A 25,343-nucleotide genomic window follows, 5' to 3' on the forward strand; every position below is an offset into this window, starting at 1 on the left:
CAAATATCGAATTTGATTAAATATACTATTTATTCCCTAGTAAAAAGGATACAAAATCATACCAATACACAGTCAGTGAATTTCATATTCATACATATCAAAAACATGTGCGCTATTGAACACAATGATTCCCTTAAAGAGATACAACACTCCCTCTGTCCAACTCTGGAAATGGAGACTAACGGAAGAACTGGCTGTTGAACGACAGTCTCCTCATCTGAAATGATGTGAAAGGATAGGTAGCAGTTCAAGAGATGCTAACGCTGGCAGTTAAAGAGATGCTAATGCTGGCAGTTCAAGAGATGCTAATGTTGGCAGTTCAAGAGATTCTAATGCTAGCAGTTCAAGAGATTCTAATGTTGGCAGTTCAAGAGATTCTAATGCTAGCAGTTCAAGAGATTCTAATGTTGGCAGTTCAAGAGATTCTAATGCTGGCAGTTCAAGAGATTCTAATGTTGGCAGTTCAAGAGATTCTAATGCTAGCAGTTCAAGAGATTCTAATGCTAGCAGTTCAAGAGATTCTAATGTTGGCAGTTCAAGAGATTCTAATGCTAGCAGTTCAAGAGATTCTAATGTTGGCAGTTCAAGAGATGCTAATGCTGGCAGTTCAAGAGATGCTAATGCTGGCAGTTCAAGAGATTCTAATGCTGGCAGTTCAAGAGATTCTAATGTTGGCAGTTCAAGAGATTCTAATGTTGGCAGTTCAAGAGATTCTAATGCTGGCAGTTCAAGAGATGCTAATGCTGGCAGTTCAAGAGATGCTAATGCTGGCAGTTCAAGAGATCGCAAAAGAGCGAGAGAAAAGGAGAGGGAGGTTGAGTAGATTCACCTATTATGTAGATGTTAACCTAGATAGGGAGGTTGAGTACAGAACAGAAAATCATTTATAGAGCACGACCAATAGGATGAAAATCGACATTTGACAATTGCTAATTTTGGATGGCAATTTACGAGACTTCAGTGTGGAAAAATTACACTTTAATTTCTCTGATGTAAAACACTCAAATCAACATCAGTAAGTTGTGTGTGTGTGTGTGTGTGTGTCCCCAAAAAAAGAAACCCCCATCATTCAGGCTCTAATCATTTCTAGCCAGAGCAAAGAAGACAGAAATAAACAGACAAGTAGTTTAATCAGGAGACAGTCCAAGGGCATTCCGTTCACACCGAGCATAGAGGGAGAGAGAACAAAAATCCATTAAAGAAGACATGTGGCTTAGAGTCCAACTGAGGTGATGATCTGGGTCAGGACGCCTGTCATGCAGCAGTCCTGTGCTCCTGTCCCTGTGTACAATAGAAAGATGGCCCAGCCATTGTAGGGGCTCTGGCTCTGCCCCATGACCAGAGAGCTGCTCGCTCAGACAGAGCCGGGGCAAAGGTCATGTCATGGCTGTCACCTCTGTACTGAGGTCCTACTGGACCCCCCCAGGCTCTGCTTTACCCTACCCTGCCTCAACCTCTGACCTTTAGCCTCTGGCTCTGAGTCACTGAGTTCCAGGTCAGGGCAGTATCCATCCGTCTCCTTGTAGGGTGGTGATCTGGTACCACCGAGTCCCTGGGGGACTCCGGGAACTGGTTTGGCCCAGGGTCGGTCCTTGGCTGATCTGGTACCACCGAGTCCCTTGGGGACTCCGGGAACTGGTTTGGCCCAGGGTCGGTCCTGGGCTGATCTGGTGCCTTTACCCTCCTGGGACACCTTGTCCCCCCGCAGGTCCTCTGTGGTCCGCACCAAGCTGACCGTCGCCTCCTTGAACGACCGGCTGAAGTGCTCCATGGTGGAATCACTGAAGCTGACTGATTGGCTGGCCTTGACCCCTGAACCCTCGCTGGTTTCCTGTTCGCTGGGGGTCTGACAAGAGCTGTCCTTCTGGGCCACGCCCACCATCTTCTCCATCACGCCGTTGGATCTAGGGACGGGGCCTGTCCGCTCCTGGTCCAGTTTGCCGTTTCCATTGGAAGGGTGGCCATGTAGGGCAGGGTGGAGCGTCAACGATTTACCCATTAGAGGCTTGCCAGTCTGTTTAATGGTCAGGGCTGAGCCCCTGGCAGCACGGTTAGTCAGTGTTGGTCCAGTGGCATTACTCCCCTCCCTACGTGACTGACCTGAAGCAGACAGCAGGCTGCCATTGGAGCACTCCTCTCTCTTGCCTCGCCCATGGAGCTGAGGCTTCCCTCCTCCTTTACCTAACCCTCCCCCCTTACCCTTCCCCAGCCCCCCCCCCTTCCCTAGCCCCTTCCCTCCCCCACTGCGTTGGTGAACGTTCCCGCTGTTATCTGGACACAGGGGGCCGTTGCCTGACTTGGAGCCGGTCTTCCCGTTACCCAGCGACACTTTGGGCATCTTCAGCGTCAGGGTGATTCTGGGAGGAGGCCGGAACAACATGCTGTCCACCGGCAGACCTGAAGAGAAAAGACCATGAGGGCCAATCAGAATTATGGGTTAGTCCCCATCTCCTCCCACACCATGAGGGCCAATCAGAATTATGGGTTATTCCCCTCTCCTCCCACACCACCATGAGGGCCAATCAGAAAGAAATGCAGTGGCCATGACTGACTACAAATGAGAGTCAATAAGAGCAGCCTAGCTCTGGGGCTAGTTAGGGGCCGTCAATAAATTACACAATGAGAAGATATCTTTTAGTTGTCTTGTTAATATGATTTTTTTACTATTTATAGTTGGTTTGAGGTTAAGTCATTGAAATTTGGAGCTATTGACATTTTATAATATTGTCCCATGTACTTTAATTTACTGATGGTCACTAACTAGCCCCATAGGGATATCGCTCCCGAGTAGCGCAGCTGACTTGCCTAGTTGAAAAAATATATAATTTTTTTAATGCATAAATGAGTATGACATCCTGGCCTATAAAGCATAATAATTTCACATACTATAAAATGTTATTTTTTCACATATCCAAAATACCCATTATGCAAGTATGGTTATTCGGATACGGCCACACACAAATCTTACCAGCGGAGATCTCCTGGCTGAGCAGTTTGACGTGGAGGTTGAAGATCTGCTCCTGGGCCTTGCTCTGAGACAGTTTCAGCTTCTCCCTCCGACTCACCATGTAACATAGGTTCCTCACCTGTAGTGGGACACAACACGGCCGTCAGGTGAGCTAACAAACACTCACCCTAAGCCACCCAGCAATCTGTCTCCATCTGGTGGCTGTTTTATAGTTTCCATCTCCCCTGGGATAAATGAATTGATTTAGAGGTTAAGCTATACAGATCTATTGTACTTGTCATGATTATTATTCCATTTTTTTGGTTGGATCCTTGTATAATTCTTTTTACATTTGATTACTTGTGTGTGGATTTAGTAAAACTTGTGTGATGGAAACAATTCTTCATATGCCTATTTTAGCTTAACTTTGAGGGAATATCTACAGGAATTGAATTTGTTTTCTTCCCTCAAGAGATTTGAGCTCTTCTGAATTGCACTCATTCCCCACCCCCAATATTCCAGCTTTTTGAAGCACTTTTATATACCCTAACCTCTTTGGCCCCCAGGCCTGACCCCTAACCTCTTTGGCCCCCAGGCCTGACCCCTAACCATTCCAGAGACCTGAGCCCTAACCTCTGTCACCCTCCCCAACACCGTAACCCTCCCCCTCCCTGTTACGGTGGCAGCCTACTCTCATTCCTTGCTTAACTTTTTACATTCTGAAGGGAAGGTTATATTATGTACGGGCCCATAACCGAATTCCTCTCCTGCAGGGAACAACACGGTGACAGATTAGTCCTGTAAGATCCTGGATTAGAAACGGCAACCCCTGGCTACCTGCCATCCCATAGAAGCACCCAACTCAGATCTTGATATGACAGAGCTCAGAGTTCATAGAACTATACTGAACAAAAATAGAAACTCAACATCTAACAATTTTACAATTCATTCAGAAAGTATTCAGACCCCTTTTCTTTTTCCACATTTGGTTACATTACAGCCTTATTCTAAAATGGATGAAATACAATGTTTTCCCCTTGTCAATCTACACACAACACCCCATAATGACATCACAATACCCCATAATGACATCACAATACCCCATAATGACATCACAATACCCCATAATGACATCACAATACCCCATAATGACATCACAACACCCCATAATGACATCACAATACCCCATAATGACATCACAATACCCCATAATGACATCACAACACCCCATAATGACATCACAACACCCCATAATGACAAAGCAAATACAGGTAAAAAAAAAATTGCAAATGTATTCAATATAAAAAACTGAAATATGACATTAACACATATATTCAGACCCTTTACTCAGTACTTTGCTGAAGCACCTTTGGCAGTGATTACAGTATTGAGTCTTCTTGGGTATGATGCTACAAGCTTGGCACACCTGTATTTGGGGAATTTATTCCATTCTTCTCTGCGTTGCTGCAGTGATTTTCAGGTCTCTCCAGAGATGTTCGATAGGGTTCAAGTCTGGGCTCTGGCTGAGCAACTCAGGAGTGGCTTCAGAGACTTTTCCCGAAGCCACTCCTGCCTAGTCCTGGTTGTGTGTTTAGGTTCGTTGTCCTGTTGGAAGGTGAACCTTCACCCAAGTCTGAGGTCTGAGTGCTCTGGAGCAGGTTTTCATCAAGGATCTCTGTACTTTGCGCCGTTCATCTTTTCCTCGATCCTGACTAGTCTTGGTGGTTCTTGGTGGTTCCAAACTTCTATTTAAGAATGGAGGCCACTGTGTTCTTGGGGACCTTCAATGCTGAAATGCACTGTCAACTGTGGGACATTACATAGACAGGTGTGTCTTTCCAAATCATGTCCAATCAATTGAATTTACCACAGGTGGACTCCAATGAAGTTGTAGAAACATCTCAAGGATGATCAATGGAAACAGGAGGCACCTGAGCTCAATTTCGAGTCTCGTAGCAAAGGGTCTGAATACTTATTTAAATACCGTTTCTGTTTTTTAAGATAAATTTACACAAATTTCTAAAAACCTGTTTTTGCTTTGTCATTATGGGATACTGAGTGTAGATTGATGAGGATAAAAAAAAATGTGAATAAAGTCTAACATAACAAAATGTGGAAAAAGGGGGAAGGGCTCTGAATACTTTTGAACGTACTCTATATGGATATCAGTCAATTGAAATAAATAAGGCTCTAATTTATGGATTTCACATGACAGGGTAGGGGGGCGCAGCCATGGGTGGGCCTAGGAAGGCATAGGCCCACCCACTGGGGAGCCAGGCCCAGCCAATCAGAATGCGTTTTTCCATCACAAAAGGGCTTTATTACAGACAGAAATACTCCTCAGTTTCATCAACTGGCTGATCTCAGACGATCCCGCAGGTGAAGAAGCCGGATGTGAGGTCCTGGGGTTGAGGCCGGTTGGACATACTGCCAAATTCTCTAAAATGACGTTGGGAGGCAGCTTATGGTAGAGAAATGAAAATTCAATTCTCTGGCAACAGCTCTGGTGGACATTCCTGCAGTCAGCATGTCAATTGCACGCTCCCTCAAAACTTGAGACATCTGTGGCATTGTGTTGTGTGATAAAACTGCCCATTTTAGAGTGTTCTTTATTGTCCCCAGAACAAGGTGCAATTCGTCGGGGCATGGACTCCACAAGGCGGTAAAGCGTTCCACAGGATGTTGACGCCGATGCTTCCTACAGTTGTGTCAAGTTGGCTTGATTTCCTTTGGGTGGTGGACCATTCTTGATACACACGGGAAAGGGTTGAGTGTGAAAAACCCAGCAGCATTGCAGTTCTAGACACAAACCGGTGCGCCTGGCGCCTGCAACCATTCCTCGTTCAAAGGCACTTAAATCTTTTGTCTTGTCCATTCACCCTCTGAATAGCACACATACTCTACCGTTCAAAAGTTTGGGGTCACTTACAAATGTCCAAAATGTCCTTTTGAAAGAAAAGCATATTTTTGGTCCATTAAAATAACTATTGTTGTTGGAAACGGCTGATTTTAGATGTAGATAGATATAGATGTACATACATGTCCGCAACCATAACTCCTGTGTTCCACGTTGTTAGCTAATCCCAATTTCTGACATGAAATAGCCTTCATTTCTCAGAACAAGAATAGACTGACGAGTTTCAGAAAAAAGGTCTTTGTTTCTGGCCATTTTGAGCCTGTAATCGAACCCACAAATGCCGATGCTCCAGATACTAGTCTAAAGAAGGACAGTTTTATTGCTTCTTTAAATCAGAACAACAGTTTTCAGCTGTGCTAACATAATTGCAAAAGGGTTTTCTAATGATCAATTAGCCTTTTAAAATGATAAACTTGGATTAGCTAACACAACGTGTCATTGGAACACAGGAGTGATAGTTGCTGATAATGGGCCTCTGTACGCCTATGTAGATATTCCATAAAAAATCTGCCGTTTCCAGCTACAATAGTAATTTACAACATTAACAATGTCTACACTGTATTTCTGATCAATTTGATGTTATTTTAATGGACAATTTGCTTTTCTTTCAAAAACAATGACATTTAAAGTGACCAAACTTTAGAACGGTAGTGTACACAAACCATGTTTCAACTGTCTCAAAGCTTAAATATCCTCCTTTAACCCGTCTCCTCCCCTTCATCTACACTGAAGTGGAATTAACAAGTGACATAAATAAGGGATCATAGCTTCCCACCTGGATTCACCTGGTCGGTCTGTCATGGAAAGAGCAGGTGTTCTTTATGCTTGTATACTCCGTGTATATCTATATTAAATACAATATAAGTAATACTAACCCTCTCTAAGTCCTGTCGGAGGTGCATGAACATCCTCATCCGTGTGTGGATGCTGTCTTCATGAGGCAACAGCAGCAGGTTACCCTCCTCCTCACTAGGGGGCAGCAGAGCACGGTTGAAGTTGCTCTTCCTCTTCAGTTTCCAGTACTGGTAGATGAAGTCCAGCAGGCTGGGAGGGAGGCCCAGGTTCAGGGCCAGCTCCTCAGGGTGAATCAGAGTAGAAAACTCCTCCTCTAGTTCTAGCAACCTCTGGGCCCTCAGGCCCCCCCTCTCTGGGTCTACGGGGGGTTTGGACCGGGCCGGACTGAGACCGGAGCCGGGCTCCCCTGCCTTGGACTGCTTGCTGTGGGATGGCTGACAGGGGCTGAGGCCGGGGGCTGGTGGGTCGGAGGAGGCCTGGTTCTTGGGCTTGCTGTGCTTCAGGCAGTAGGACCTGAACTTCACCTCGTCTCCTTCATCCAGGACAGTCTTCATCTCCAGGCTGTGCTCGAAGGCACACGTCACATGGAACGGGATGGTGCAGTTCTTCACTGAGCACTGAGGGATGCAGGAGGACAAGGTTCATTAACTCCGGGGTTGTCAAAGTGAGCTCCTGCAGGAGGTCCGCAGGCAGATTTCAAAATATATATAACTTTTTTTTTTTGCATGTAATTTTTTAATGAATATTACTAACAAGGGCCCGAGACTTGGTTCGGATGGCCATGCACTGCCACAGTGACACTCCTTATCTTATTTCTATCTCACTGCAGTTGTGTTCTCATTAGGAGGGGGGGGCCTGATTAATTAACTATCACAGAAGGGGTCTCTAAAAATTTGAGAACCCCTGAGTTAATACACACTTCACGAGCCAATACAAAAGTTAAACCACACTATACTACAAACTAAGACACTACGAGTGTGAACAACAAACCAAGAGACTTGTGATATCTAGTCACCTAAATATGTTCAGAAACACACAGTCCAACCACCAAACTCACCTGTATACAGGCTCCAGTCTTCAGTTTACAGAGGCTGCAGATGAGAGACCAGCGGGAGGGGGGGATGTGAGACACCTTGGTGATGGGCTCCATCCTCTCTGGACACGCGATGCTCACCTAGAGATATACGGGACCGTTAGTCAGCCAGAGATACACGGGACCGTACCGTCAGTCAGCCAGAGATACACGGGACCGTACCGTCAGTCAGCTAGAGATACACGGGACCGTACCGTCAGTCAGCTAGAGATACACGGGACCGTACCGTCAGTCAGCTAGAGATACACGGGACCGTACCATCAGTCAGCGAGAGATACACGGGACCGTACCATCAGTCAGCGAGAGATACACGGGACCGTCAGTCAGCTAGAGATACACGGGACCGTACCGTCAGTCAGCCAGAGATACACGGGACCGTACCGTCAGTCAGCCAGAGATACACGGGACCGTACCGTCAGTCAGCCAGAGATACACGGGACCGTACCGTCAGTCAGCCAGAGATACACGAGACCGTACCGTCAGTCAGCTAGAGATACACGAGACTGTACCGTCAGTCAGCTAGAGATACACGAGACCGTACCGTCAGTCAGCGAGAGATACACGGGACCGTACCGTCAGTCAGCGAGAGATACACAGGACCGTCAGTCAGCTAGAGATACACGGGACCGTACCGTCAGTCAGCCAGAGATACACGGGACCGTACCGTCAGTCAGCCAGAGATACACGGGACCGTACCGTCAGTCAGCCAGAGATACACGAGACCGTACCGTCAGTCAGCGAGAGATACACGGGACCGTACCGTCAGTCAGCCAGAGATACACGGGACCGTACCGTCAGTCAGCCAGAGATACACGGGACCGTACCGTCAGTCAGCTAGAGATACACGGGACCGTACCGTCAGTCAGCTAGAGATACACGGGACCGTCAGTCAGCTAGAGATACACGGGACCGTACCGTCAGTCAGCTAGAGATACACGGGACCGTACCGTCAGTCAGCTAGAGATACACGGGACCGTCAGTCAGCTAGAGATACACGGGACCGTCAGTCAGCTAGAGATACACGGGACCGTACCGTCAGTCAGCTAGAGATACACGGGACCGTCAGTCAGCTAGAGATACACGGGACCGTACCGTCAGTCAGCTAGAGATACACAGGACCGTACCGTCAGTCAGCTAGAGATACACGGGACCATACCGTCAGTCAGCGAGAGACACACGGGACCGTCAGTCAGCTAGAGACACACGGGACCGTCAGTCAGCTAGAGATACACGGGACCGTCAGTCAGCTAGAGATACACGGGACCGTCAGTCAGCTAGAGATACACGGGACCGTCAGTCAGCTAGAGATACACGGGACCGTCAGTCAGCTTTACTGTTTTAACACCACATTCTGACAGACAGATAAATGCATAAAAAGGTGTTAATTTTTACCTCAGGGATCCACAGGGCACAGCTGACGTGTGCCCACTTGGTGCCCGCCCTCGTAGCCTTCATCGCCCCTCCCTTGATGGGGCACAGCTGACACTGGGGGTCGATGCCCAGGACACACGTCCTGCACAGCCAGTTACCATCTGGTACCTTCACTATACCATAACACGCCTGGGCAGGGGGGGGGGGGGGGGCAGGGAGAGAGAGTTAGGACTACACATGGTACCTTCACTATACCATAACACGCCTGGGCAGGAGATAGACAGTAGGTTAACAGGCAGAGGAGACCTGAGGATGGGGAATCACTAAAACAATACAGAAATACACTACGGGTGGGGAGGAACACCACGACAGAAATCAGCTCAATGTAATTGAAGAATCCATAGACTACCACTTCTGGGAAAATTGGAAAACACTAAAACACAAAGAGTTATCTATCCAGAACAGAGATGTATGGATAAACCACTTCTCCATTTTTTTGGCCCTATAACAAAGAACAAACAGCAAAAACATAGACATGATCAAATACAAATCTTAGAAGAATCAACTATTATAGACTAGCAGATTCCACTGGATTCTCTAATTACATTGAAATGAACAACAGGACAAAATACAAACCCTCCAACCCAAAAAGGCCTGTGGTGTTGATGGTACCCTCAATGAAATTATCAAATATACAGGCCACACTTAAACTCCTTAACATCATCCTCAGCTCTGGCTTCTTCCCCAATATTTGGAACCAAGGATTGATCACCCCAATCCACAAAAGTGGAGACAAATTTGACCCCAATAACTAGCGTGGGATATGCGTCAACAGCAACCTTGGGAAAATCCAGCAGACTCATACATTTCCTCAGTGAAAACAATGTACTGAGCAAATGTCAAATCAAAGAAACAAACCAAAACAAAGGCAAAGTCTTCTCATGCATTGCTGATCTCAAAAAAGCTTTTGACTCAATTTGGAGGGTCTGCTATACAAAGTGAAGGAAAGTGGTGTTGGGGAAAATCATACGACATTATAAAATCTATTTACAAAAACAAGTGTGCGGTTAAAATTGGGAAAACACACATGTCTTTCCACAGGGCCGTGGGGTGAGAGAGATGCAGCTTAAGCCCCACCCGCTTCAACATATATCAACGATTTTGGCGAGGGCACTCGAACTGCAGCCGCCGGCCTCACCCGACTCGAACTGCAGCCGCCGGCCTCACCCGACTCGAACTGCAGCCGCCGGCCTCACCCTACTAGAATCTGAAGTCAAACGTTTGCTGATGATCTGGTGCTTCTGTCCCCAACCAAGGAGGACCTACAGCAACACCTAGATCTTCTGTACAGATTCTGACAGACCTGGGCCCTGACAGACCTGGGCCCTGACAGACCTGGGCCCTGACAGTAAATCTCTAAGACTAAAATAATGGTGTTCCATAAAAGGGTAGCTGCCAAGACAACAAATATAAATTCCACCTGGACACCGTTGCCCTAGAGCACACAACAAACTATACATACCTCGGCCTAAACATCAGCGCCACAGGTAACTTCCACAAAGCTGTGAACCACCTGAGAGACAAGGCAAGAAGGGTCTCCTATGCATTCAAAAGGAACAACATTTCAACATACTAATTAGGAATGTGGTTAAAAATACTTGAATCAGTCATAGAGCCCATTGTCTTTTATGGTTGTGAAGTCTGGGGTCCACTCACCAATCAAGAATTCACCAAATTGAGATTCTGCAAAAATATCCTCTGTGTACAACGTAAAACACAAAATAACGCATGCAGAGCAGAATTATGCCGATACCCGCTAGAGCTGTTAAATTCTACAACCACCTAAAAGAAAGCGACTCCCAAACCTTCCATAACCAAGCCATCACCAACAGAGAGAAGAACCTGGAGAAGAGTCCCCTAAGCAAGCTGGTCCTGACGCTCTGTTCACAAACACACCCCACAGAGCCCCAGGACAGCAGCACAATTAGACCCAAACAAATCATGAGAAAACAAAAAGATAATTACTTGACACATTGGAAAGAATTAACAAAAAAACTGAGCAAACTAGAATGCTATTTGGCCCTAAACAGAGAGTACACAGTGGCAGAATACCTGACCACTGTGACTGACCCAAAGTTAAGGAAAGCTTTGACTATGTACAGACTCAGTGACCATAGCCTTGCTATTAAGAAAGGTCACCATAGCCTGTCTTCTCTTGAGAGCCAGGTCTGCCTATGTGCCCACTGCCGACAAAAGGAGGTGGAAACTGAGCTGCACTTCCTAACCTCCTGCCCAATGTATGACCGTATTATAGACACATATTTCCATCAGACTACACAGACCCACAAATAATGCGAAAACAAATCCAATTTTGATAAACTCCCATATCTACTGGGTGAAATACCACAGTGTGCCATCACAGCAGCAAGATGTGTGACCTGTTGCCACCAGAAAAGGGCAACCAGTGAAGAACAAACACCATTGTAAATACAACCCATATTTATGTTCTCTTTTGTACTTTTAACCATTTGCACATCGTTACAACACTGTATATATTAAATATAACATTTGTAATGTCTCTATTATTTTGGATCTTGTGTGAGTGTAATGTTTACTGTTAATTTTGTATAGTTTATTATCCATTTCACTTGCTGTGGCAATGTAAACATAAGTTTCCCATGCCAATAAAGCCCTTAAATTGAATTGACAGTGGGTTAACACAGTGGGTTAGATGTATTTATGATGAAGAAGGGTTCAACTGAGGGATGAGAGAATGTCAGAGAACTGGGTACGTGTAGAAAAAAGTATTAATTAAGAGTTAATTAGCACTTAATCAAGAGCGACTTATAACCAGTGCATTTAACTAATGTATATAAAAACAACCACATTACTCTCATTGCAATTAAAGCCTTCTTCAAAATAGCCGCTATGCGCAAAATCAGTGATTGTAGGTTCTTACCTGGTGAACACAGATGTTACATTTGTCACAGAAGACCATGTCGTTGCCCTCCTCGCTGTCGGGGGAGCGACACACGTCACAGATGACATCCTCGTCGTACTCGATGCCCAGCCCTTCTACGGTGTCGATGGCGTGGTTCATGTTGTCATGGCAATGACGCTCCAACGCCTCAATGGTGCGCTCCAGCGTCAACTCGTCTACAGGCCCCTCCCCTGGGAGACAGAATAATACACCAATCAAAACATAGCTCCTCTACAGGTCTTGGGAATAGACCTAGTCAGAACACTGTTGCGAGAGCTCCAAACCTCCCTCTTTTCTCTAAGGCCATACAGTGCATTCGGAAAGTATTCAGACCACTTGACCTTTTCCACATTTTGTTACATTACAGCCTTATATAGACAGGCCTTACTCTAAATGTATTAACTGTTTTCCGTCAATCTACACACAATAGCCCATAATGACATCGCAATAGCCCATAATGACACCACAATAGGCCATAATGACATCGCAATAGCCCATAATGACACCACAATAGCCCATAATGACACCACAATAGCCCATAATGACACCACAATAGCCCATAATGACACCACAATAGGCCATAATGACATCGCAATAGCCCATAATGACATCACAATAGCCCATAATGACATCACAATAGCCCATGATGACATCACAATAGCCCATGATGACACCACAATAGCCCATAATGACACCACAATAGCCCATAATGACACCACAATAGCCCATAATGACACCACAATAGGCCATAATGACACCACAATGGGCCATAATGACATCGCAATAGCCCATAATGACATCACAATAGCCCATGATGACAAAGCCAAAACAGGTTATTAGAAAGTTTTACAAATGTATTAAAAATAAAATAAACAAATGACTTATTTACATAAGTATTCACACCATATGATATGAGACTCAAAACTGAGCTCAGGTGCATCCTGTTTCCATTGATCATCCTTGAGATGTCTCTACAACTTGGAGTCCACCTGTGATAAATGCAATTGATTGAACATGATTGGTGACCTAAATTGGGACATGCTTAAACCATATTACCAAGTCCTAAAGCAATGGGACTCCCTAAATCTTTCTCAGATTATCACCAATCCCACAAGGTATGACTCCAAACACCCAGAAAAGGCTACTTCCTCGATATTTTCCTCACAAATAATCCTGATAACACCAGACTGATACCTTTCTGTAATGACCTTGGTGATCACGGTTTTACAGCCTGTGTTCGTAAGGGCAGCACAGTGAAATGACCTGTCCTGATTTGTCATAGACGCTTGGTAAAAAACTAACTAAGCCTTCCTTCATGACCTGGCCTCTGTAAAATGGTATAGAATCAGCGTGATCCCCTCTGTCGAAGACGCTTGGACCTTATTTTTTGATATTTTCAGTGGTATTGTTAACAAACGCCCCCATAAAGAAAATTTGAATTAAAAACAGGTTCAGCCCCTGGTTCGACCGTGACCTGGCAGAGTTACTCTACCTCAAGAATTGCATTTGGCGAAAGGCTTGGCACACGCATAGTCATGCTGACTGGCTATCGTTCAGGCAAATTAGAAAAGTGCACTCAGGCTATCCGAAAGGCCAAAGTCAGTTACTTTAAGGAGCAGTTGTCTCTCTGTGGGTCTAACCCCAAGAAGTTCTGGAAAACGGTTAAAGACCTGGAGAATAAACCCTCCACCTCACAGCTGCTCATGTCCCTAATGTTGATGTGGTTGTTACTGACAAGAAGCACATGGCTGAGCTCTTTAATCACCACTTCATTAAGTCAGGATTCCTATTTGACTCAGCCATGCCTCCTTGCCTGTCCAACATGTCCTCATCTCCCACCCCTTCTAATGCAACTATCCCTGATGCTCCTCCCCCTTTTTCCCCTGCCTCGCTACAAAGTTTCTCCCTGCAGGCAGTCCCTGAGTCCGAGGTGCTAAAGGAGCTCCTGAAACTTGACCCACAAACATCTGGGTCAGATGGTTTAGACCCTTTCTTCTTTAAGGTTGCTGCCCCTATCATCGCCAAGCCTATCTCTGTCCTTTTTAACCTGTCTCTCATTTCTGGGGAGGTTCCCATTGCTTGGAAGGCAGCCATGGTTCGTCCTTTATTCAAAAGGGGAGATCAAGCTGATCCTAACTGTTATAGGCCTATTTCTATTTTGCCCTGTTTATCAAAAGTGTTGGAGAAACTTGTCAATAATCAACTGACTGGCTTTCTTGATGTCTATAGTATTCTCTTGGGTATGCAATCTGGTTTCCGCTCAGGTTCTGGATGTGTTACTGCAACCTTAAAGGTCCTCAATGATGTCACCATTGCCCTTGATTCTAAGCAATGACATGCTGCTATTTTTATTGACTTGGCCAAAGCTTTTGATACAGTAGACAATTCCATTCTTGTGGGCCAGCTAAGGAGTATTGGTATCTGAGGGTCTTTGGCCTGGTTTGCTCACTACCTCTCTCAAAGAGTGGGAGTTCCCCAAGGCTCGATCCTAGGCCCCTAGCTCTTCTTAATGTACATCAACAACATAGCCCAGGCAGTAGGAAGCTCTCTCATCCATTTATATGCAGATGATAGTCTTATACTCAGCTGGCCCCTCCCCGAATTTTGTGTTAAATGCTCTACAACAAAGCTTTCTTAGTGTCCATCAAGCTTTCTCTACCCTTAACCTTGTCCTGAACACCTTCAAAACTAAGGTAATGTGGTTCAGTAAGAAGAATTCCTCCTCTCCCCACCGGTGTGATTACTACCTCTGAGGGTTTAGAGCTTGAGGTAGTCACCTCATAGAAGTACTTGGGAGTATGGCTAGACGGTACACTGTCCGTCTCTCAGCACATATCAAAACTGCAGGCTAAAATTAAATCTAGACTCGGTTTCCTCTATCGTAATCGCTCCTCTTTCACCCGAGCTGCCAAACTAACCCTAATTCCGATGACTATCCTACCCATGCTAGATTACGGAGACGTAATGTATAGATCGGCAGGTAAGGGTGCTCGAGTGGCTAGATGTTCTTTACCATTCGGCCATCAGATTTGCCACCAATGTTCCTTATAGGACATCACTGCACTCTATAGTTCTCTGTCGCTCCTCTTTTCAGTTCGCTACAGCTAGTGACTGGAACGAGCTGCAACAAACACTCAAACTGGACAGTTGTATCTCTTCATTCAAATACTCAATCATGGACACACAGTTGTGGCTGCTTTGCATGATGTGTTGTCTCTACCTTCTTGCTGTTGTCTATGCCCAATGTTTATACCTTGTTTTGTGTTGCTACCATGTAGTGTTGCTGCCATGTTGTCGTCATGGGATGCTACCATGCTGTGCTGTCGTCTTAGGTCTCTCTTCATGTAGTGTTGTCTCTCTTCTCGTGATGTGTGTTTGTCATATATTTTTATTTAATTTATTTTAATCCCAGCCCCCGCAGGAGGCCTGTTGCGTCATTGTAAATAAGAATTTGTCCTTAACTGACTTGCCTAGTTAAATAAAGGTTAAATAAAAATACAACATTTGGAAAGGCACACACCTGTCTATTTAAAAGGTCCAACAGTTGACAGTGCATGTCAGAGCAAAAATCCAGCCGTGAGGTCTAAGGAATTGTCCGTAGAGCTCTGAGACGGCCAAACTGAGCAAACGGGGGAGAAGGTCCTCAGGGAGGTGACCAAGAAACCGACGGTCACAGACACTGCTCCAGAGTTCCTCTGTGGAGATGGGAGAACCTTCCAGAAGAACAACAATCTCTGCAGCACTCCACCAATCAGGCCTTTACGGTAGAGTGGTCAGACGGAAGCCACTCCTCAGTAAAAACTTGGAGTTTGTCAAAAGGCACCTAAAGAACTCTCAGACCATGAGAAACAAGATTCTCTGGTCTGATGAAACCAGATTGAATTATTTGGGCCTAAAAGCCAAGCGTCACGTCTGGAGGAAACCTGGCTCCATCCCTACCGTGAAGCCTGGTGGCAGCATCATGCTGTGGGGATGTTTTTCAGCCGCAGGGACTGGGATACTAGTCAGGATCAAGGGAAAGATGAACAGAACAAAGTACAGAGAGATCCTTGAAGAAAACCAGCTCAGGACCTCAGCCTGGGAGACGAAGGTTCACCTTCCAACAGGACAACGCAGGAGTGGCTTCGGGGCAAGTCTATGAATGTCCTTGAGTGGCCCAGCCAGAGCCCGGACTTGAACCCGATCTAACATCTCTGGAGACCTGAAAATAGCTGTGCAGCGATGCTCCCCATCCAACCTGACAGACCTTGAGAAAGGGAGAAACTCTCCAAATACAGGCGTGCCAAGCTTGTGGCGTCATACCCAAGAAGACCTGTTATTGCTTTGTCATTATAGTGTAAAGTCTATCCTTGGTCGCCTCCAGTTTCCTTACCAACACATCAGAGAGAAGTGAGGAAATGTGATGATGATTTGAGAGAACAAGGAGAGGCTTTAGAGAAACAGGCTAAAACAATGCCCCCCCACACACACACACGTCCTAGCTAATGTTCCTCTTCTCTACCCCCCCATTACCCATGTGTCCTAGCTAATGTTAATCTTCTCTACCCCCCCTTTACCCATGTGCCCTAGCTAATGTTCCTCTCCCCTACCCCCCTCCCCCCCATTACCCATGTGTCCTAGCTAATGTTCTCCCCCCCCCCCCATTACCCATGTGTCCTAGCTAATGTTCTTCTCCCCCCCCACACCATTACCCATGTGTCCCAAAATTGCCGATTTAGCTTCAGTTAAGAACACATTTTTATTTTCAATGACGGCTTATGAACGGTGGGTTAACTGCCTTGTTCAGGGGCAGAACGACAGATGTTTACTTTGTCAGCTCTGGGATTCAATCTGGCAACCTTACGGTTAACTAGTCCAATGCTCTAACCACCTGCCTCACGAGGAGACTGCCTGTTACGCAAATGCAGTAAAAAGCCAAGGTAAGTTGCTAGCTAGCATTAAACTTAATCATAATCACTAGTTAACTACACATGGTGAATGATATTACTAGTTGATCTGGCGTGTCCTGCGTTGCATATAATCGATGCGGTGCGTATCGTTGCTCCAATGTGTACCTAACCAAACATCAATGCCTTTCTTAAAATCAATACACAGAAGTATATATTTTTAAACCTGCATATTTAGCTGAAAGAAATCCAGGTTAGCAGGCAATATTAACCAGGTGAAATTGTGTCACTTCTCTTGCGTTCATTGCACGCAGAGTCAGGGTATATGCAACAGTTTGGGCCGCCTGGCTCATTGCGAACTAATTTGCCAGAATTTTACGTAATTATGACATACATTGAAGGTTGAGCAATGTAACAGGAATATTTAGACTGATGGATGCCACCCGTTAGATAAAATACAGAACGGTTCCGTACTTCACTAAAATAATAAAAGTCTTGTTTTCGAGATGATAGTTTCCGGATTTGACTATATTAATGACCAAAGGCTTGTATTTCTGTGCGTTATTATGTTTTAACTAAGTCTATGATTTGATAGAGCAGTCTGACTGAGAGATGGTAGGCACCAGAAGGCTCATAAGCATTCATTCAAACAGCACTTTCGTGTGTTTTGCCAGCAGCTCTGCTGTTTATGACTTCAAGCCTATCAACTCCCGATATTTGGCTGGTGTAACGATGTGATGTGAAATGGCTAGCTAGTTAGCGGGGTGCGCGCTAATAGCGTTTCAAACGTCACTCGCTCTGAGACTTGGAGTAGTTGTTCCCCTTGCTCTGCATGGGTAACGCTGCTTCGAGGGTGGCTGTTGTCGTTGTGTTCCTGGTTCGAGCCCAGGGAAGAGCGAGACGGAAGCTATACTGTTACACTGGCAATACTAAAGTGCCTATAAGAACATCCAATAGTCAAAGGTTAATGAAATACAAATGGTATAGAGAGAAATAGTCCTATAATTCCTATAATAACTACAACCTAAAACTTCTTACCTGGGAATATTGAAGACTCATGTTAAAAGGAACCACCAGCTTTCATATGTTCTCATGTTCTGAGCAAGGAACTGAAACGTTAGCTTTCTTACATGGCACATATTGCACTTTTACTTTCTTCTCCAACACTTTGTTTTTGCATTATTTAAACCAAATTGAACATGTTTCATTATTTATTTGAGGCTAAATTGATTTATTATATTAAATTAAAATAAGTTAATTCAGTATTGTTGTAATTGTCATTATTACAAATACATTTTTAAAAGTGTCCGATTAATCGGTATCGGCTTTTTTTGTCCTCCAATAATGGGTATCGGCGTTGAAAAATCATAATCGGTCGACCACTAGTCCTTACCCATGTGTTCCAGCTCAGCGTTGTGTTCCTTACCCATGTGTTCCAGTTCAGCGTTGTGTTCCTTACCCATGTGTTCCAGCTCAGCGTTGTGTTCCTTACCCATGTGTTCCAGCTCAGCGTTGTGTTCCTTACCCATGTGTCCCAGTTCAGCGTTGAGTCCTTACCCATGTGTCCCAGCTCAGCGTTGTGTTCCTTACCCATGTGTTCCAGTTCAGCGTTGTGTTCCTTACCCATGTGTTCCAGTTCAGCGTTGACTCCTTACCCATGTGTTCCAGCTCAGCGTTGTGTTCCTTACCCATGTGTTCCAGCTCAGCGTTGTGTTCCTTACCCATGTGTCCCAGCTCAGCGTTGTGTTCCTTACCCATGTGTTCCAGCTCAGCGTTGTGTTCCTTACCCATGTGTTCCAGTTCAGCGTTGTGTTCCTTACCCATGTGTTCCAGTTCAGCGTTGAGTCCTTACCCATGTGTCCCAGCTCAGCGTTGAGTCCTTACCCATGTGTCCCAGTTCAGCGTTGACTCCTTACCCATGTGTCCCAGTTCAGCGTTGACTCCTTACCCATGTGTTCCAGCTCAGCGTTGTGTTCCTTACCCATGTGTTCCAGTTCAGCGTTGAGTCCTTACCCATGTGTCCCAGCTCAGCGTTGAGTCCTTACCCATGTGTCCCAGTTCAGCGTTGTGTTCCTTACCCATGTGTTCCAGCTCAGCGTTGAGTCCTTACCCATGTGTCCCAGCTTAGCGTTGACTCCTTACCCATGTGTCCCAGTTCAGCGTTGAGTCCTTACCCATGTGTTCCAGCTCAGCGTTGAGTCCTTACCCATGTGTCCCAGTTCAGCGTTGAGTGCCTGCAGCCAGTAGAGGTCCATGTTATCCAGGTCATAAGAGCACATGGCCTCAGCCAGCTCCTTGATGTTAACGTAACCCGTCTCTGTCGAGGCCTGGCTCCAACACTGGATATACCTCTTCTGTAGGGTGAACAACACCTCCTTAGGCTTCTCCGCTATGTTCCTACAGACAGATGCACGCAGACACAATGAGAGGCTAGCAGTGGCTATTACTCAGAGAAATCAGCATCCTGAGGTACAGAGACTAGTGGAGGCGTGATTACCTGATGGAGGGCTGTGGGATGGTTTCAGGGAAGGCGGGCACCTGCACCCCCTTCTCCCACTCCTGTCTCCAGGTGTCCCCCAGCAGGTAATAGTCTTCAGGGGAGACATGGTGAGAGTCTGGCAGCTTCATGGCACTGATCAGGTCTTTCCTGAACACCTAGAGAGGAGTAGAGGAGACACAAATACACACATTACATTGTCTGTGTCCCAATTGATAACCTATTCCCTACATAGTCCACTACTTTTGACCAGAGCCCTGTGGGGAATAGGGTGCCATTTGGGACAAAACACTCAGGAAGCTGACGTGAGGTGTGCAGGACAGGAACGGCAGCATGGCGTACCTCTGCTGGTTTCTTGGGCACGGAGGCGGGGGTTCCAGGTTTACTTCCATACTTGTTGGAGGAGCAGAAGGAGGTGGAAGGACCTGGGGAGTACAAGGTAGAGGGGGGGGTTAGAGAGAGGTAGAGGAGGGTGTAGAAGGGTTAGAGAGAGGTAGAACGAGGTGGTAGAGAGGTGTTAGAACGAGATAGAGGGGGGGGGGGGTAGAGAGAGGTAGAGGAGGGTGTAGAAGGGTTAGAGAGGTAGAGGGAGGGAGGGGGGGCAGAGAGAGATAGAGGGAGGGGGGGGTAGAGAGGTTTAAGGCATTTGCCTTCTTCCCATCTGGAACAGTTCGTACAAATATTATGACATTGTGATGTTTTTATTCGATTTGGTCTTCGGCAAAGTTTTTCCCCCAGCCTGTATCCAAAGTCTACACCACTTTGTGATTGGTTAACAGGAGGGATTCTCCAATGAAGTGGGTGGTCATTCAACGAGACACTAATCGTTTCCACTTGAGAAATACTGAACCAAACATCTGATGACTAAGAGCTCCTCGGCAACAACTTCAAAATGAATGACAGATTTCTTGAGATATCTTAGATTAATTCAGATTATTTTGAGAATTTGTATACGGCGTCCCAAAATGGACAACTAGTACTATTGCAGTTTAAAATCATTTTTCAAGCGAAGGTCTTTTACGGGAGTATGTGACTGGTTCAGTTCACTCCGAACTCGCCGACATAAAGTACGCGGAAGGCTTTAGCGAGAGGAAGAGGGGGTAGAGCGGTTCATGTTAAAAAACATTTAAAGCCTTTCTCTGTTTACAGACAGCATGTTATTCTGAATGACTGTCGTGGGTATCATCGTGTCATGATGTAAAGACAGTTGGAACTCACTCTCATTGTCAGAACTGTCACTGCTGCTTGAAGACCTGAGCCGTTTCATCCTCACGGATCCTACAGGGAGAAGAGGAGACATCAGAGGTAGAAGACATGACAGAGCTAAGAGCCAGAATAGCTTTCAGAATGGGGCCTTTGTACTAGCGTCAACTTAGAAACATTCAGGGGAGCATTAGGCCTCCATCAGATCCGCAGCGTAAAATTCTGGAGTCAAACTTTCTTCATTATGTAATCCAACATAATGGATATGTGCAACAAAAGTTCAACATTCACCTTCTGATTCTATTTCTGTCAAGTCTACACATACAGTTTGATGCATAGGTTGGATTTATGCAACGTAGGCACCACACAGAACATACTGCAACTGCCTCTGCAGGACACACGCTGCGGGACACACGCTGCGGGACACACTCTGCGGGACACACTCTGCGGGACACACTCTGCGGGACACACGCTGCGGGACACACGCTGCAGGACACACGCTGCGGGACACACGCTGCGGGACACACGCTGCGGGACACACGCTGCAGGACACACTCTGCAGGACACACGCTGCGGGACACACGCTGCGGGACACACGCTGCGGGACACACGCTGCAGGACACACTCTGCAGGACACACTCTGCAGGACACACTCTGCGGGACACACGCTGCGGGACACACGCTGCAGGACACACGCTGCGGGACACACGCTGCGGGACACACGCTGCGGGACACACGCTGCAGGACACACGCTGCAGGACACACGCTGCAGGACACACGCTGCGGGACACACGCTGCGGGACACACGCTGCGGGACACACGCTGCGGGACACACTCTGCAGGACACACGCTGCGGGACACACGCTGCGGGACACACTGCAGGACACACTCTGCAGGACACACGCTGCAGGACACACGCTGCAGGACACACGCTGCAGGACACACGCTGCAGGACACACGCTGCAGGACACACGCTGCAGGACACACTCTGCAGGACACACTCTGCAGGACACACTCTGCAGGACAAACGCAACATTCCGTTGGAAATGTATTTACTTCCGGTGTACCAAAATGCAGTGACTGTCGGTGTCATCGAGGCGTTTGCCTACAAAACGTATGTCTGCATTAGATACAGTCCCTTCAGAAAGTAGTCACACCCCTCGACTTTGAACACATTCTGTTGTTACAAGGTGGAATTAAAATGGATTTAAATGTGTAATTTTTCGTCAACGATCTACACAAAACACTGTCAGAGTGGAAGAAAAATACTAAAATATTAAAAATAAAAAAACAAATATATCTTGATTAGGGAAGTATTCAACCCCGAGTCACCATGTTGGAATCCCCTTTGGCAGTGATACAGCAGAGTGTTTCTGGGTAAGTTTAAGAGCTTTGCACACCTGGATTGTACAATATTTGCACATTCGTTACATTCCTCAAGCTCTGTAAAGTTGCTTGTTGATCATTGCTAGACCGCCATTTTCAAGCCGATTTAAGTCAACTAACTAGGCCACTCAGGAACATTCGATGTCCAAAGTGTAATTAATAACTCTGTCATCATGAAGTGCTTTGAGAGACTAGTCAAGGATCATATCACCTCCACCTTACCTGACACCCACTTCAATTTGCTTACCACCCCAATAGATCCACAGACGATGCAATTGCCATCACACTGCACAGTGCTCTGTCCCATTCGACATGAGGCACATCTACGTAACAATGCTGTTCATTGACTATAGCTCAGCATTCAACACCATAGTACCCTCCAAGCTCATCATTAAGCTTGAGTCCCTGGGTCTGAACCCGCCCTGTGCAATTGGGACTTCCTGACGGGACGCCCCCAGGTGGTGAAGGTAGGAAACAACACCTCCACTTCGCTGATCCTCAACAATGGGACCCCACAAGGGTGCGTGCTCAGCCCCCTCCTGTACTCCCTATTCACCCATGACTGCGTGGCCAAGTATGCCTCCAACTCAATCATCAAGTTTGTATACGACAACAGTGGTAGACTTAATTACCAACAACGATGAGACAGCCTACAGGGAGGAGGTGAGGGCAGGAAAATAACCTCTCACTCAACGTCAACAAAACAAAGGAGATGATTGTGGACTTCAGGAAACAGCAGAGGGAGCACCCCCCCATCTACATCGACAGGACCGCAGTGGAGAAGGTGGAAAGCTTCAAGTTCCTCGGCGTGCACATCACAGACAAACTAAAATGGTCCACCCACAAAGACAGTGTGTTGAAGAAGGCACAACACCACCTATTCAACCTCAGGAGGCTGAAGACATTTGGCTTAAAACCTAAAACGCTAACTTTCCCAGATGCACAATCGAGAGCATCCGGTCGGGCTGGATCACAGCCTGGTACGGCAACTGCTCCGCCCGCAACCGCAAGGCTCTCCAGAGGGTGGTGCGTTCTGCCAACACATTACCAGGGGCAAACTTCCCGCCCTCCTGGTCACCTACACCACCCGATGCCATAGGAAGGCCAAAAATATCAATGACATCAACCACCCGAGCCACTGCCTGTTCACCCCGCTATCATCCAGAAGGCGAGGTCAGTACAGGTGCATCAAAGCAGGGACCGAGAGACTGAAAAACAGCTTCTATCTCAAGGCCATCAGACTGCTAAACAGCCATCTCCAACACATCAGAGGCGGCTGCCTACAGACATAGATTAGGAATCACTGGCCACATTTATAAATGGATCACTAGCCACTTTAATAATGTTTCCGTATCTTGCATTTCTGATCGCATATGTATAAACTGTATTCCACACTATTCTACAGTATCTTAGTCACTTTTAAATTGTGTTTACATATTGCATCACCCATTTCATACGTATATACGGTATTGCATTCTATACTACACCACTGTTAAACAGCCATCTCCAGCACATCAGAGGCTGCTGCCTATAGACATAGATTAGGAATCACTGGCCACTTCAATATTGTCTCCATATCTTGCATTACTCATCTCATATGTTTAAACTGTACTCTATACTAGAGTATCTTAATCACTAATTGTTTGTAAATAGTGCATCTCCCAACTCATATACAGTTGAAGTCGGAAGTTTACATAAACTAGTTTTAATGACTCCAACCTAAGTGTTTCAACCACTCCACAAATCTCTTGTTAACAAACTATAGTTTTGGCAAGTCGGTTAGGACATCAACTGTGTGCATGACACAAGTAAGTTTTCCAACAATTGTTTACAGACAGATTATTTCACTTATAACTCACTGTATCACAATTCCAGCGGGTCAGAAGTTTACTTACACTAAGTTGACTGTGCATTTAAACAGTTTGGAAAATTCCAGAAAATTATGTCATGGCTCTAGACGCTTCTGATAGGCTAATTGACATAATTTGAGTCAATTGGAGGTGTACCTGTGGATGCATTTCAAGGCCTATCTTCAAACTCCATGCTTCTTTGCTTGACATCATGGGAAAATCAAAAGAAATCAGCCAAGACATCAGAAAAAAAATTGTAGACCTCCAAGTCTGGTTCCTCCTTGGGTGCAATTTCCAAACTCCTGAAGGTACCACGTTCATCTGTACAAACAATAGTACGCAAGTATAAACACCATGGGACCACGCAGCCGTCATACTGCTCAGGAGGAGACGCGTTCGGTCTCCTAGAGATGAACGTACATTGGTGCGAAAAATGCATATCATTCTCAGACCAACAGCAAAGGACCCTGTGAAGATGCTGGAGGAATCAGGCACAAAAATATCTATATCCACAGTAAAACGAGTCCTACATCGACATAACCTGAAAGGTCGCTCAGCAAGGAAGAAGAAAGGTCTTTGTTTCTGGCCATTTTGAGCCTGTAATCGAACCCACAAATGCTGATGCTCCAGATACTCAACTAGTCTAAAGAAGGACAGTTGTATTGCTTCTTTAATCAGAATCAACAGTTTTCAGCTGTTCTAACATAATTGCAAAAGGGTTTTCTAATGATCAATTAGCCTTTCAAAATGATAAACTTGGATTAGCTAACACAACGTGTCATTGGAACACAGGAGTGATGGTTGCTGGTAATGGGCCTCTGTACGCCTATGTAGATATTCCATAAAAATCAGCCGTTTCCAGCTACAATAGTCATTTACAACATTAACAATGTCTACACTGTATTTCTGATCAATTTGATGTTATTTTAAAATTGACTTTTTTTTACATGTTTCTCTTTCAAAAACAAGGACATTTCTAAGTGACCCTAAACTTTTGAACGGTAGTGTATGTATATATATTTGTTTATCTTAGATGTACATGTTTTGGGGGATATATGCTGTGAAACTGTTAAGATATTACTGCAGTTTCGGAGCTTGAAGCACAAGCATTTCACTACACCCACAATAATATCTACTAAACTACTTGCATGTGACAAATAAAAATTGATTCGAAATTCACTGCTGGACTGAGGGACCTTACAGATAATTGTATGTGCAGGGTAGAGAGATGAGGAAGTCTTTCAAAAACCATGTTAAAACACAAACACAGAGTGAGTCCATGCAAATTATTAAGCAAATGTTTCCTCAAACTTATTTAGGCTTGACATATCAAAAAGGAGTTGAATGCTTATTGATTCAAGACATTTCAGCTTTTCATTAAATTTGTAATCATTTCTAAAAACATAATTCCACTTTGA

At 45.6% G+C, this 25,343-nt stretch overlaps 1 protein-coding gene across 3 annotated transcripts in view; it reads right to left on the bottom strand.

Moving 5' to 3' along the window:
• Positions 1–8: 8 nt before the first annotated feature.
• LOC139411867 (protein Jade-3-like) overlaps positions 9–25,343 on the bottom strand; it is a 34,709-nt gene continuing 9,374 nt past the window's right edge. Inside the window, exons 2-11 of one of the 3 annotated variants that reach the window (XM_071158650.1) lie at positions 20,705–20,764; positions 19,829–19,911; positions 19,487–19,644; positions 19,196–19,386; positions 12,083–12,294; positions 9,145–9,312; positions 7,717–7,833; positions 6,740–7,276; positions 2,969–3,086; positions 9–2,397 (exon numbers count right to left, since the gene is read on the bottom strand). In XM_071158650.1, the coding sequence (XP_071014751.1) occupies positions 1,391–2,397; positions 2,969–3,086; positions 6,740–7,276; positions 7,717–7,833; positions 9,145–9,312; positions 12,083–12,294; positions 19,196–19,386; positions 19,487–19,644; positions 19,829–19,911; positions 20,705–20,753 (2,640 nt within the window). In that variant the 5' untranslated portion in view covers positions 20,754–20,764 and the 3' untranslated portion in view covers positions 9–1,390. Of the gene's footprint in view, positions 2,398–2,968; positions 3,087–6,739; positions 7,277–7,716; positions 7,834–9,144; positions 9,313–12,082; positions 12,295–18,382; positions 18,791–19,067; positions 19,088–19,195; positions 19,387–19,486; positions 19,645–19,828; positions 19,912–20,704; positions 20,765–25,343 lie in introns of those variants that run through there. The other 2 variants (XM_071158800.1, XM_071158727.1) reach the window with 2 other exon arrangements.

Source organism: Oncorhynchus clarkii, chromosome 1, assembly GCF_045791955.1.
Source record: "Oncorhynchus clarkii lewisi isolate Uvic-CL-2024 chromosome 1, UVic_Ocla_1.0, whole genome shotgun sequence".
Lineage (NCBI taxonomy): Eukaryota > Metazoa > Chordata > Actinopteri > Salmoniformes > Salmonidae > Oncorhynchus > Oncorhynchus clarkii.